The sequence below is a fragment of the Bos javanicus genome, chromosome 15, assembly GCF_032452875.1.
Source record: "Bos javanicus breed banteng chromosome 15, ARS-OSU_banteng_1.0, whole genome shotgun sequence".
Lineage (NCBI taxonomy): Eukaryota > Metazoa > Chordata > Mammalia > Artiodactyla > Bovidae > Bos > Bos javanicus.
The window spans coordinates 54,687,728-54,702,875 of record NC_083882.1 but is presented as its reverse complement, the minus strand read 5'-3'; the positions used below and the strand labels follow the sequence as shown (position 1 = coordinate 54,702,875).

Genomic DNA, 15,148 nt, shown 5'->3' with positions numbered 1-15,148 from the left:
AAAGCAAAAAACAAAACCAAAGTCAAACAAAAAAGCCACATTGTTTCAATAGCTTTATGAAACCTCCATGTCCCTGTTGAGGGGAAGTCATGATTCTGGCAGGCACAAGCCTCACAGTTTAACCAAGCCTTTTTACCTACATTACCTCCTGGAAGTGGTTCTAGAAGGTGAGTAGAGTTAGCGCTGTTTTCTAGGTGAGCTCAGTGAGACTTAAAGATGTAAACTGCTCGTCAGTGAATAGAGGGGTCAGGGGAGCATCCCTTCCTGGTTGCATAGTTGGTTCCCCTGACCACTTCATCCCCTGCCCCATCCTTCCCTCAACCCGGCCCTGGCAGCAAAGTCAGGAAGGTGATGTGCCTGGAGGGGCTCAAGGTTGACAGGGATTTGTAGGGTGACACTCCCCTGCAGAGTAGAGGAGCTTTCCAGCCTGCTTTTGTCCAGAGTGGAGAGAGAGGGTGGGTGGAATCACCTTCTCAATTCCGAGTTGTTATCACACAGGGTTAAGGGTGTGAATTAGGGAGTCAGAATCCTCAGCCTGTCACTTTCTTTTAATAGCTGTAGAGCCTTGGACAAGATACGTTTTCTCCTTGGTCTCAGTTTCCCAATCTGTACATTGGGTATAATAGTAGGGTTGTTGTAAATATTAAAAAGAGTGATTCTAGAGTACTGCTTGGTGTAGAGTCAGCACCCTGTCAGTGTGTGTTCTTGTTATTATTCTGTCAATCAGGGCCAAGGGCAGAGAAGCCCGGTCAGAAGCTCTAGCCAGTAGCACCACCTCACCCATCCTTCCACCCCCATAGGGCTTCAAGGCTCTGAGCACAATGTAGACAGCTCTGTAGACAACTGAGACCAGGGTCCCATCCAGCTTGAATTTGATTAAACTGACCTCAGCAGTGCATCATCTAGATTGCAGGGGACTCGGGCCACCTGGGAGCTTTCATAGGAGCCCCCTGGAGATGTTGAGAGAGAGGAGAGTGAGGGTGGGAGGAGTTTCAGTCAGGAAGTTGGGAAGGGCAGTGGCAGAGGAGGCTGGGATGTGACCGTTGGAGGTCCACAGGATCTTGGGGCCCCTCTGGAGCCACCCGGTAAGCAAGATGCATGCTCACTGCCCTGTGCCACCTCCTAGCTCATGGAAATTCAAGGAGCCTTCTCAGGAAAGGGGAAGTTTCCATTATCCCAGATAGCCTGATGCTCAGAGAGTGGTGGGACTGGGGCTTGGGGCCAGATTTCCTGCCTCTTGGTCCAGAGCTACCTCCTCTGATCACAGAACCTTTCCCAGTTCTCAGACTGATGGGGCATTGAGTCTGGCCTTGAGTCTGGGATTGGGCTCAAGGCTCAACCTGTCTGGGTCTCTTTCAGTGATGTGGCCGTGGAACTGCCTTTCACCCTAATGCACCCCAAGCCCAAAGAGGAACCCCCACATCGGGAAGGTAAGCAGAATCTGTGGGTTCCTGGGATAGGGTTTCCCTGTCACCCCACCTTGCACTGAGTTAGCCTTCAGTCCAGGGTCACCCCTCTTCCCCAGTTCACAGGATCTTTTTTAGGCCCACACTCCTATTTGCATCTGACTCCCCAGTAGACAGAAAGGTCTGGCTCTGTTCTCTGTGGGCTGGGGGTGGTGAGGGTGGTGGGAAGGGCCATGCCAGGAGCCCTTGTCTCGAATCCAGGCACAGTTGAAGGGTCTGCATGGATAGGATGATATCTGGGCACACCATCCCAGTGATATTTCCAAGTGATACCAGATTGGTCATATTTCATTAAACCTAAGACTGTTTCAGTCAAAAGAGACATTGTAGCACGTACTACAAAGAAAGAAAAATGTCCCCATAATTAAACTATGAAATGCTAATGACTGTAAAACATACCGCAAGTTCAGAGATGTGAACATGTGAATAAATAGTTATATTAGAGTTAGTGAGTGAGGCATGCAACAAATGAATCTAAGTTGTGTTGGAGACATGCCAAAAAGAGCAGGGTCCAGAGATTTTTCTGTTCCCCTGGTGCTGCTCCCTGGCCCTCCTTGGCTCTGCCTGGACCCTCCTCCCTTCATTTAAGCTGATTTGAGGTGTTTCTGAGACCAGGGACCAGCCCTGGCTTCCTCACTCCCCCTTTCTCCTTTCCCTCCCCTACCTTAGCTTAGTTGTCCCGGGGTGAGGACCTGTGCCCACCTGCCCCCTCACCCACTCGCCAGTAACCCGTGGGCGGTCATCTGCCCTGTGTTTAGTTCCAGAGCACGAGACGCCGGTAGATACCAATCTCATAGAACTTGACACCAAGTAAGCAGAACCCTGCCTGCAGACATGGGCGGGGCGGGCCTTGGGCGGTGGGCGGGGCTACCTGGTTATTTGCACTTATGCTAATTAACCCCGAGGAGCAGCGGTCTAACCCGTCTGCTGAGAGCCGCCTCTGCTCGCCTCTTCAGCAACCCGCTTGCCTGCATGTGACTTGAAGGACCCTCGGTGCCTGTTCCTCTTCCTCCTGCCTTGGTGGGGTCTGTCTTCCTCCCTCGTCCTTGCACGTCCGTCAGTCCGTCAGTCCGTTCGTCCATCCACAGCACCTGGTCGGCTGTCACAGGGCTGGTTTGTGGCCCTGGGCTGGGACCCTCCTGCTTGGCTGGTGTCCAGCCAGTGGAATCAGGCTGTGGGGTGGGGAAGGTTCTGGGGATCTTGTTGTTTCTGACTCACGAGGACCAGTGTGGATGGCCCTGTGGTCAAAGGCTGTCACCTCACAGGACAGTGGCCAGAGGGAAGGACCTGGGCAGACATGAACCACCTCCAGGGCCGAGCAGCTTTCTCACTCCAGCTCCAAATCTATGCTTCCTTTGTCCTCCAGGAGATGTGTCGGGTCTTAAGTCACCCCATGGAGGATACCCTGTGCAATTGGCTGAATTCTGTGGGGCTGGGGCCTGGAGAGTGGGCCCACGTAGACATATTTTATTAGTAGAAGGGAGCTCACTGTTCTTAGAGGCAGCCCTTAGCCCTGGAACCCCTCTCAGGCACCCTCTTTCTCCACTCACATTTTTTCTGCTCCCCACCCCTATTGGGCTTTGCCTAGCCCCCACCCCAGCCCCCACAGGCCCTGTATATCCAAGATCCCTCAGGGTAGAATGTGAGCTGACATTTCCCTGGAGAAAGGGCCTTTGGGGTTTTCTCAGAAAACAGGAATGCTTCCTGAGGGTAGTTCTTCGGGTGGGGGTGGATGGGGTTTCCTGGGCCCGTTCTTGGGGGACTCAGAATATGCTGTGAAACCGCTGTCGGCCTGGCCTCTTTGTGGAATAAGTTCCTCCTCTGGCCCTAACCCTGCCTCACTCCCCGCCCCCACCCACAATTTGATGTGTGCCTGAACCCCAGCTTCTCAAGCTGGGTCGATTTCCAGCCCTTAGCAAACTCATGCCTCCCTCTGGTATTTCTGCAACTGGCTGGTCCCACTGTTGTTGATGGGCATCCAGATGTGCTGGCCTGGCAGGCCTTTCTATCCAAGACCAGTCCCGGAGGACAGCCTCTGGGTCCCGCCGGGCTGTGCAGGCCCTCTGACCCCTCTGGATAAGCTTCCTCTCCCTGCCCTGCAAACATGCCTGTTTTCCTTGTCTTTCCCACCAGCGATGACGACATTGTGTTTGAGGACTTTGCCCGCCAGAGACTAAAAGGCATGAAGGATGACAAGGAGGAAGAGGAGGATGGTACCGGCTCTCCGCGGCTCAACGACAGATAGACTGGGGCCGCCCTCCCTCCGGGCAGCTCCAGGTCCACTCTCATGCACTAGGATGCTTGTTCGTCTTCTTCCTGTCCTGGCTCCCCCTCCCCTTTGTTCTTCCAGTTTCTACCAGGGGGCCCCAGCGGTCTTCCAGGTCACGGTGGCGAACCCCTGGCCTCAGGATTGGCCCCCATCACCATGCCAACAGGGCCACAGGCAGCACCCTCACCCTCTCACTGCATCACTTCTCCATTCCCCCTCTTTTCCTATTGACCCCCAGACAGGCCAGCACAGCTCTGGCCTTCGGATTTGACTCGGGATGGGGAGCAGAAAGGGGAAGATGGGGCACAAGGGCTTGGCGAGGTGGGGATGGGGGCTCAAGACGCGTGAGAGGATGTGGCCACTGTCCCAGGTGATGAATACAGTTCTGGCAGCTAAAACATGACCGCTTTGAAGGCCACCCTCCTCTGGCTGGGAGGGGACAGACCCATGGATAGATTGTCCACACAGATTTGCTCGAAGTTCAGACCTACCAAACAGCTGTCTTCTTCCTCCCTCGTCCCTGCCCCCTATTCCTCTGTGGCTGACAGTGACCTTGGTGAAGGTTTGTAGACCCCAGGAATGGAGCAAAGCAGTTGGGCTGACTTTCTTACCAGCAGTTACCTAGTCTAAGGCAAGTCATGTGAAGTAGCCCAAGTCTATTTCAGTGCCATCAGGATGTAATATCCTAGCTGCCTTGTATCTTGTGTATGTGTCATCCACAGATACACACAGAGTGCGACAGAGAGAAGGGAGGGGCCTTCGGAAAACACCACGGTCTTGAGGAGGTGTTCTGAAGGGTGACTCTGAGATGGGGGTGGGGTGGGAAGGTGAGAGTCTGCCCGGCCCCCTTCCTGAAGAGGGATCAGCGATCTGGTGGGAAGCAAGGCTGAAGGGCCAGAACGACTGAGGCCACCAATGTCTTCCTGCCCTTGCAGATCTCCAGGGCTGGACTTGAAGAGAGCCCCTGAGACCACTGTGTCCACAGTCAAAGGGGATCCTTCCATAGAAGGTGGCAAGGTCCACTGAGTTGTCCTTACCTAAAAGGAAGGGGGACTCCTTTGTTTCCTTGGGGAGCTGATGACCACCCCCCCAACACACACACACACAGTGGTTCCTGGTTTCATGGGTGTGCAGTACCCATGCGCTGCTGTTGCTGTGATTAGGACATGGGCATACTTCCAGGGCAACAGGGCAGGCAGACAACGAGGCAGAAAGTGTTAAAAGTTATCTGTTTCTCTGACCTTTGATGCTCATTGCTGTGTGACTTTGGGCAAGTTCCTTTCCATCTCTGGGCCTCAAGTACTTCACCTAGAAAACCAAGGGGTTCGACCAGGTGATCACAAAGGGCCCTCCCAGCTCTGCCTCCAAGAATTTGTGAACATCAGAGTTTCTGGTCTGGTGGGTGGAGCCAGAACCACTGATTCTGGTCTGTCTGCCACCAACTATGATTCACTGAACCCCAGAGCTGGCAGGGCAATAGAGGGCACCTAGCACACCACCCTACACCCACTCCAGGCCTCAGAAGAGTCCTTCTAAGGTCCCTGGGCTGGGCCAGGGTGGGGGTTGCCTGATGGCAAGCTGTGGCTGTAGTTAGCATGAGCTACTTGGCCCTAGGGATCAAGTATTACAGAAGGTATTTGTATTTGTTTGTATTTGCTGAGGTGTGGCAGGGGGAGGGGAAGAGAGCTTGTGAGAGGCCCTGCACTACTTCACACCCTCTTTGGATATCCTGAAGTTTGCCTCATACCCAAGCAGATGTATTGATTAGCAGGGCAAGGGGATCTCTTCCTCCTTTCTGTCCGTGTCCCATACTTGTGAAAAGGGAGATGGCCAAGTTTTATTATACAAGTTGGATCTCAGCTCTTCAGTTCAGCCCCTCCTGGGATGGACTTTGCAACCATTTTCCATGGTGAAATTACCCAGTTCATATGCCTGGCACTGCACCCCAGCTCTTCCCTGCTGAATCTCACTCCAGGGACCCCCACTCCAGGTCAGAAACAAGTCAGCTTGGGATAGTCGTACTCCCCCAGTCAATTCTAGGGTCCCAGCTGCATCCAGTCCCTCCTAGAGCTTGCTGGACAGTTTGTACCTCATTGGGCAGCTGGAGAGTTAATGAATTGTTGGAACAAGGTATGGCCAGCATACGCTCTTCAGGGTTGTCTTCTGGAACCTTTGGGGCTGGTACAAGACCCTTTAGGATTTGTGGTGATCCCTTACCTACAAATAGACCTCTCTCCATGTCACTAATGCAGTCACACAAAAGCTTTGTCAGGCTGGTTTCTTAATTTCCTTCCACCTCAAAATCACACTGACCATTTTGGGTTTATCACAGTGCTGAACTGAAATTTTCCAGCTGCAAAAAGCATCATGGGCCTATTTAACCTTCTATTTCTTCTTTGGGCCCAGGACTACAGATGAGCAGTAGTCAAGTTCATTTGGCTTAACCGTGCTTGGTTGATAACTTCTCCACTTGGTGCTAAGCGCTGGAGACACAGAGCTGGGTCAGTCCCAGCCCCTGTCCTCACAAAGTGATCAAGGGAGAGTTATAGGGGAAGTAATGAGGGGCCATTGCATTCAGGGCTCCATGGTTGCTGCTAGCCCGTACAGTGCCTTGATGTGAGTTAGAAACAGTGCCTCTTCCAGGTGGATTCAACCCACTTAGGAATGCACAGCTTCCCAAGTGGTCACAGGCTGGAGTTCAGCCCCACATGTCCCTGGGCTGAGTGCCCTCCTGCATAGCCATGCATGGCAGCACAGTGAACACTCAGGCTTCTTCCCGAGAAAGGCCCAGATTATCTTTCCAAGCCTCTGGTTGGCTCCAGACCCACCCCGTCCTACAGCCCCTTCTCTGCAGGGCCCCTCTCCATCTGGAGTCAGCCTGTCCCGGTGAACCCCTGGAGTGACACTGGGGGTGGGGAGCCCCACTCGGCTCCAGGCACCAGCCCACAGTCCTGCTCTCTCTGTCCACACATTTGTGGCCTGTGCTGACCACATCTCTCCACACTGAGATTTTGCAGTGGGTGGCATGTAGATAGCAGTCTGGGCAGGAAGGAAGAGCATGGCCCAGGTGAAAGTTTACAGGCAGAGAGCCAGCTGGACTTCCTCACCTTCCCAACCAAGAGAGGAGTACAGTCCTTGTGAAGATAAGGACTGAGATCTGGCTGGACTCCACCAGCCTCCTCGGTCTCAGAGCCCAGACCAGCAAGGTGAGCTCACTTGGGTCTTGGTTCAGCTGGGGGAATTACTGACAAGCTGGTCCCACATGGTGCAGTGAAGAGTACCCTGGCCCAGAAGTCCACGATGCCTCTCCCCACTGGCTGTTGCCCCGCAGCCGAGGAGCCTTGAATATCCCATTCAACCCCCTGGGCTTGGTTTCTGTAACTGAAAATGGGACAGTCATTTCTTTCCCACGCAACTCAAGGGACTTGTAAGGCCCAAAGGAGATGAAAATCAGCTCTGTAATTTGCAAATGGCTGCTCAGGCCACGGCCCTGCCACTGTGCGGGAGCAGCCCAGGGTCACACAAGAAGTGTGCTGCCAGTTGAGCCCTCCCACCCACCTCCTCCATCTCTTGCTCCAGTCTCACTTAGGCAGAGGTCAACCAGAATGAGAGGAGGCCAGTTTGGCTTTGATGATCCAGCTGAGAAGGAAATTCAGACACTGTTCAGGAATGCCTCCCCCACCGAGGCCGTGATCCCAGCAACCAAAACAGAGACACGTTGATGGTGTCAGTGATTGGGGAGCTGGGTGCATCTTGGTGTCAGAGGCCAGGAAGGCTTGGATCTGATCCCAGGTTAGGAAGAGCCTCCAGCCCCCAGACCTAGCGGGGCCGAACCCCCCACTACCCTGCTGAAGAACCCCAAGGGTGAGGTGGAATAGAAATTGCCTGCCCCTTCAAAGTGTCAGGCCCCCTCCAGGATCAACCAGAGCTGCCAACTGTCACTTCTTGGTGACACATGGGAGGGATTTGGGCTCGAGGAAAGCCCAGGCCTCTTTACTGTGAGATCAGAGTCCCCGCTGACTCATCCCTGGTGGTGTCAGCAGCCCACAGAGGCAGCTTCCCTCCTGCCAGCGACTGGGGACTGAGCATCCTCCACCCATCCTGGAGGAAGGCATTAGGCTCCAGTCTTGAATTCTCCTAGGGTCCCTTGGACATAGGCCTGTAATCGTTCTGATGTTTTTAAAGTCAACATGGACCAAAACAGACTCTCCCCACCCTCACACGTAAGCCTGCCTTGGGCCTGGCAATTTGTTCTCCTGGCCCAGGCAGCTCCGCCACTTTTGTCCTCCTTCCAGGACTGAAATGGCCTAACTGGAGCAGGATCCCCACCTCTACCACTCCCCTGCAGGCTCCCTGCACAGTGGCTCCAGGGAGAGGCCCATTGAAGGGGGAACATTCTCCCCCTCCACCACCCGTCACTCTCTTCCAACTCTTCACCCCAAAAGGGAAGTCAAAGCACAGGTCCCCGGGACCCACGATCCATAGACTCTGAAACACTTGTTTTCTAACCAAGTGCTGTGGAACCCCTGTATTCCACAGAGCTTTGTCAGGGGCTGCTAAGGTGGGACGATGGGGTGGAGGCAAAGGCTATGTCTCCAGCCCTCCCCACCCCATCATTCCTACTTCCACCGGAACAACTCTTCTTTTATCTGTCTTGCCTATCAAGGTTTCACCTTCAAACTTCTCTTGAAAAAGGACTTCAAACCACCATTCTGAGGTTTGATCCTAGACCAGCAAGCACAGGTTCTATTCTTGCTTTTCATGTTGGAATGGCCCTAGCATTCCAATAAAAAGTATCTTCGTATTGGAACTTGCATCACAGACCCAGGCCCAAACATTTGCTTATTCACACACACACAGATACAAGTAAACACGCAAACATTTGATGGTTTTGTAGCTCACCCCCACTGAAGCTCTGGCCTGGGTTTGACTTGGGCGGGGACCTGGTGCTGTGAGGATGGGTCTTGTCCCTGATATTGGCCCAGGCAGTATGGGGGACCGTGAATGAAGCAAAGAGGCCCAGCCCCACCCCAGGACTTGTGTCTGTGCCCCAGTGTGACACCTGACTTTCCTGACCTGGGGCCATGAGATGACAAAGGAGCAGTGTGATAGGAAGAGAAAGTAGAGTTGGGTTCCTCTTTAATATACAGCCAGATGGAGAAAAGTCCAGATTTCAAAAAAGAAATGTTGAGGGAGACTTTATGACCAAAGTCCCTCCTGTGAAGGCAGAGTTCCTCCAGATGCCCTTTAAGCAGCAAATCTCCCTGAAGCAATTCTAATAGGATTCTGTTCCCACATTTGCAATCAACTGAGTGTGTGGGCTACAGGCGAATCCCTGAAGAGAGGCTGGTCCCTCCACCTGCCATCCCCTGAATTCTTACTTGCCTGCCATTCTGTCCAGGTCCCTCACCAGGGCTGACTAAGAGGTGGGCACTTTGGGGAGACCTGGACCAGCCCTTGGCACAGAATCCTGCCTGGCCCCCACCCAGGGAATCCCAGGTGAAAATGTGAGACTTAGGACACAGCAAGCCACGTGGCGTGGGAGATAAAGTGCCAAGTGCTATTCTGTGTTCAGTTCAAGTGTGCCCTTGAGGTCCTGACGTCAGTTCCCCCTTGTGTAAGGTGGAGACAGTGTCAGGCTTTGCCCGCCTCAAAGGGATTACTGCAAGGGTCGTGGGAGAGGTGGGTATGAAGGGGGACTCACAAACTCAGGATGCATCATGGCCTGCTCTGCAGATCCAAGAGCACTTGGGATCCGTGTAGAATGACCATCTTCCTGGCGCATCTCTGCTCAGTGTTGGGGTCTAGCCACAGTTGCTGAGGGAGGGGGCTGCCTCTTCCTTCACAGTGGGAGCTGGTGCTCAGCCGGGGCATGGGGAGTGACAAGTGATTGAGACTGGTCTCCAGGTCTGTGGTCCTTCTGTAAATGATTCTTTCATGATACCCTTATTCCTGGGCCACCTTCCAGGTTCATCTGTTGTACCTGTGGCATTCCGTATTATGTCAGATAAGTTATTACAGTTTATCAACTCTTAACAGGACAAATGAACAAAAGAACCATAAGTAGGAGACCATTAAAGGTCTTTTGTAACAGATGCCGACTGTGCTTTTATTTCTATCTCATAAGCCCATGGCAGGACATAGACCAGAAAATGCTGTCCGGCTGCCCTGGACTGGCTGGGTCAGGTGTTAGCTCCAACTCCAACCGGGCTCCTCATCGCTTCTCCTCCCCTCACTGCCACGTAGCAGCCTTAGGGCCTGGGGGAGCTGCCAAACCTCTGACCCGTCTCAGACACCGCTGGGTCCCATGACTCCTGCTTTGCTCCTAGGATAAAGCCATCCCATCTTCTCTTTGGCATTGCTGGCCTCTTCAGCTGGACTCCTGCCCCAGTCCCAGCCTGGTTCTCATTGAGGTCTCTTCTCCTGCTCCGCTGGATCTCCCCAAGGTCACTTGGGTTTTGTATGTCTTACCCACTGCCTGTTTCAAAAGAACTCATGGAGGAGTGGTGATATGGGTGAGGAAGATTCAGAGTCCTAAATGACAGGATACTGTATTCATATGAAAGGAAGGTGCTGCTGGATTACAAGATAAGTCTTCTAGGAAATTGGTCATATATGTGAAACAAATTTTTTTTTACACTCCTATAAAATAACGTGCAGCTTAGATCAGTGCATTGCCTTCCTGGTTGGCCAGAAGCTGGTCTATTTCCTCTGACTCTCTCTTCCAGCTAGAGAAGGGTGGTGGAAAGACACTGACATGTGAGTCAGGAGACAGGAGCTAGAGCTTTGATTCTGCCCTCCCTCATGGACTGTGTCAGTCCAAGTCCAGATAAACAAAGCCTGTGCCAGTATTTACAAAGAAACTGGTTATAAAAATGTTGCAAGAGTTGCAAAGGGCAACCCAGGTGTCACAGGAAATGACTACCACCTGTAGGGTGGAAGGACAGGGAGAGGAGGTGGCGTACTGAGCCAAGGACCAGGGAAGCCCAGTAGGGATGTGGAGGGAGAGGGTATCTGGTGAATCCAGACCATAAAAGAAAGACCTCTGTTCCTGGGGTGCTTCCAAAGCAGAGGGAGTGGGAGAAATACTCTGGTTTCTTCTCTCCTGCACTCCTATTGGCAGACTCTTAATTAGAAGCTAATATTCACAGAATTGGGGGAATGTAGCCTGCAATGGTCAATGTCTTGCAATATAGAACAAGGGAAAATCAGGCAATTAGACCTGAGACCAAATAGACAAATGACCAGCTCTTTAATCCTCTCATTGAAAAAACGGAAATAACCCTATTGGCCTGGATACCACCATTTAGGAGCCCTGACACCTGAACAGGAGCCTAAACAGGGGAGAGGTGTTCACTATTGTCTCTTTAGTTTTGAGCTTTTCTCCTGCTGTCTCTGTCTTCATTTTGAGACTTCATTTCTCTTAGCTTTTTAAAAATTTCAGCATAGTTGTTTCAAATTCTGATCGAGACAAAGTCCACTAGAACCTATCTCTCCTACTGATTACTTAAAAACTCTGGACAAAAATACAAAACACAGCTACCTAATGACTCTGAAAATCAAACAAAAGCAGGCAGGTGGTCCAGGGGAGCACAACTTTGGAAAAGGAATCTGCATGGTTTAAATTTCCCTTTTATGGATTTGTGTGGAAATTAGAACCACCACCAACAGGTGAGACACAACTTTGGGTCTGAAACTAAATTAATTGATTTCTTCTTAACAACAAAAAAACTCAACATTAACCCAGAGTCTACACCATATAACATTCACAGAATCCAGGATACAATCTGAAATTACTCAACGTACGAAGAACCAGAAAAAGAGGATGAATGATCAATGGGGACGTGCTGTGCTCAGTAGCTCAGTCGTGTTTGACTCTTTGCAACCCCCTGGACTATAGCCCACCAGACTCATCTGTCCATGGAATTTTCCAGGCAAGAATACTCCTAATAGGTTGCTATTTCCTTTTCCAGGGGGTCTTCCCAACCCAGGGATCGAACCCACATCTCTTGAGTCTCCTGCATTGGCAGGCAAATTCTTTACCACTGCACTGCCTGGGAAGCCCTCAATGAGGATGCATGCTCAATATACAAAAATCAATTGTACTTCTGTATAGTAACATTAAACAGCTGGATCTTGAAATTTAAAAGACGATGCCAAATAAAAAGATAACACCACCTACAATGGCACCAAAATGGAAATACTTAGGTGTAAGTGTAGCAAAATATGTGCATGATCTCTATGTACATCTGTAAAGCAGCAAATACTGATGAAAGAAAGAAGACCTAAACAGATAGAGGCATGTACTATGTTCATGGATTAGAAAACTCAATATTGTTACGGTATCAATTCTTTCCAAACTGACTATAGATTCAGTGCAATCCAAGATCTCTGCAGGATCTTTTTTACAGATGTAGACAAGGTAATCCTAAAATTTATATGGAAAAATAAAGGAACTAGACTAGCCAGGCAATTTTTAAAAGGAAGAACAATTGGAGTTGTTTACTCCCTGATCTCAAGACTTACTGTGAAGCTACAGTAATTAAGACAGGGTGGTTCTGGTGAAAAAATAGACACATCAATGAAAGGAACTCCAGAAATAGGCCAGCACATATCAACTGATTTTCCAAAAAGGTGCAAAGGCTATCTAATTGTTCTTTCCCATAAATAGAGCTGGTGAGGCTGTGAAGGAACTGGAACAGTGCTGGTAAGGATAGAGAATGGTACAGATGCTTTGGAGAACAATTTGGCAGTTACAATCTTATAAGTCTGCATGCGTGCTAAGTTGTTTCAGTTGTGTCGAACTCTGCGACCTAATGGACTGTCGCCCGCCAGGCTCCTCTTTCTATGGGATTCTCCAGGCAAGAATACTGGAGTAGATTGCCATTTCCTCCTCCAGGGGATCCTCCCAACCCAGGAATTGAACCTGTGACTTTTAGGTCTTCTGCATTAGTAGGCAGGTTCTTTACCACTATTAAAGATACTTAGTATAAGATTTAGAAGTTCCACTCCAAAAATAAATAAAAAGTTCTGTCCCCACAAAAACCTGTATGTGAACATAAATAATGGGTGTACACATAGCTTAAAACATCCCAAATGCTCAAGCTAGTGTGAATGGATAAACTATTGTATAGTCATACAATGGAATACTACCCAGCAATGAAAATGAACAAATGAGTAATACATACAATAAGGATGAGTCTCAAAAGCATCATGCTCATGAAAGAAGCTAGACTAAAAAGGACAAATGTATATGCATCTATTTATATGACTTTCTGGAAAGGCAAAACTATGGGGATGGAAAACAGACCACTAGTAGCCAGAGGCTGGAGTTGATCTGGAGGGTTGGCTACATAGGAGCAGCAGGAGGTACTTTGGGGGGTGATGGGACTGTTTCATATCTTGATTGTCAAAATCAACTGTATGCCAGAAAAGAGTGTATTTTTACTCTATTCAAATATGTATCTCAATAAAAAGCCAAAAAAAGTAAAAAACTAAACAATTTATAGCTCACAAATTACAAACAATATTTATAGGGCTTGTACCATTCGCTGGGGCTAACGCTGGACCTTGAAGACAGAAAGATAAGATAATCCTTTACTTCAAGGAGCTCACAAATTCACAAGAATATAAGGCATGACGACAAAGATTTGGACTTGATGTTGAGGGATATTGGGGATGGAGGCTGACACGCATTCATGTCATGCCATGGAGCACTAAGGAGGGGTGGGTAGGGTAGGAATTAAGGCAAGCTTCCTAGAGAAGGAATTCCTTCAACTGACTTTTGAAGGATGAGAAGCAGTTAAGTGAGGAGAAGCTACAGGCATTCCAAATAGAAGAGGTGGCACATGGGAAGCCTCAGGGGTGAGACAAACTGAGACCTTCAGGGAATTGTAAGGACTTCGATGTGGCTAGAATGAAGGGAACCAGAAGAGTTAACGGGAGATGGGACCAAACCATAGCCACGGAGAGGAAGATTACAGATAATTAGCCCAAAGGGCTTGTTATTGTTATTTTTATCCAGAAGGTAGGTAGTGGGACAGGTTTTAAGCAGGACAGTGTGATGGATCAGATTCATGCATTTTTAGGATCACTTTGGCTGTATTTCAGAGGATGGACCAGAGGGGAAGGCCAGAGGCAGAGGGATCAGGCAGGAAGCTGGGAAAAGGATCTGGCTTAGAGATGCAGAGGCTGCAACCAGGTAGGGAAGAACTGTTTGGCAAGGTATTTTGGGGTAGAATGGCCAGAATTGGCTTCCCACTCAATATTTAATATTCAGTCTCAGCACCTTTGCACTCAGTTTCTCCTGCCTGGATTCATCTTTCCCAGGCTCTTTGCAGAGCTCCTTCCTTCCCGTTCTTCAGGATAAGACACCTTCTCAGAGAAGCCTGCCTGACTACCCCATTCAAAGGACACCCTTGCCCATCACTCTTCCATCACTCTATTTTCCTCCTAAAAAGTATCTTGTTTATGTATTTGTTTATGGCCCAAGCACATGGGCTCTGAGTTCTTAGCCTACCTTGACCGCTATCAGCACTGTGACCTTTAGCAAATTCTCCTTCAGTTGCCATAGTTTCTTCCTTTGTAAAGTAGGAATAATAATAATTGCTTCATAGGGACTTCCCTGGTGGTCTAGTGGTTAAGAAGCAGTCTGCCAATGCAGGAGACATAGTTCAGTCCCTGGTCTGGAGGATTCCATACTGTAGGACGACTAAGCTCGTGTGCCACAACCACTGAAGCCTGAGTGCATAGAGCCTGTGCTCTGCAACAAGAGAGGCCACCGCGATGAGAAGCCCACACACCGGAACAAAGAGCAGCCCCCTCTCCCCACAGCTAGAGAAAGCTGGCACAGCCAAAAATAAACAAATAAATAATACCTACTTCATAGAATTGTCATCAGGCTAAAATGGGCTAATATATGTAAAGTGCCTAGAAAAACTCCTAGCTTCTGTCGAACATAGTGCTTGGCACATAGTAGGCACTTTATAAAATACTTGCTGAACAGGGCCATTCCCATGTCCACCAGTAGATGGCACATGTATGGAAAACACTTTTTAAAACTGGTTCTGCTCTTACACAAATCGGCCAATAGATGTCACTGTTGCTCCCTGGGTCAAGGAACCAAGCCAGAGCCAGAGGCAGATGTTGCCCAGATAGGACGCTGGACAGGAATCCCAAACGGAGGACCAGAAAGCGATAATCGTATTAAAAAGTCAAAGTCTAGAAACTAAAGCTGAATTATGTTTTACATATATATTCTAAAGTCGCGTTTTCTGTTTTCTCACTTTATTGACTAGTAACAGGAGCTGGCCACACAGGCACCTTCTGTAACTGCAGCCCCAGTTCAGTGAGGTGAGAGGTTGTGGGAGTTAGAGGGTGTGGACATCTGACACGCAGCAGAGGGAGGCCACGA

At 49.9% G+C, this 15,148-nt stretch overlaps 1 protein-coding gene across 7 annotated transcripts in view; it reads left to right on the top strand.

Annotated features, from left to right (window-relative positions):
- The window catches only part of ARRB1 (arrestin beta 1), a 78,177-nt gene extending 68,347 nt beyond the window's left edge, over positions 1 to 9,830 (top strand). For all 7 annotated transcript variants that reach the window (XM_061380871.1, XM_061380870.1, XM_061380872.1 and 4 more), the window contains 3 exons: positions 1,360 to 1,430; positions 2,225 to 2,276; positions 3,600 to 9,830. In XM_061380871.1, coding sequence (XP_061236855.1) covers positions 1,360 to 1,430; positions 2,225 to 2,276; positions 3,600 to 3,711 — 235 coding nt within the window. In that variant the 3' untranslated portion in view covers positions 3,712 to 9,830. The remainder of the gene's footprint in view (positions 1 to 1,359; positions 1,431 to 2,224; positions 2,277 to 3,599) is intronic.
- The last annotated feature ends 5,318 nt before the right edge of the window (positions 9,831 to 15,148 follow it).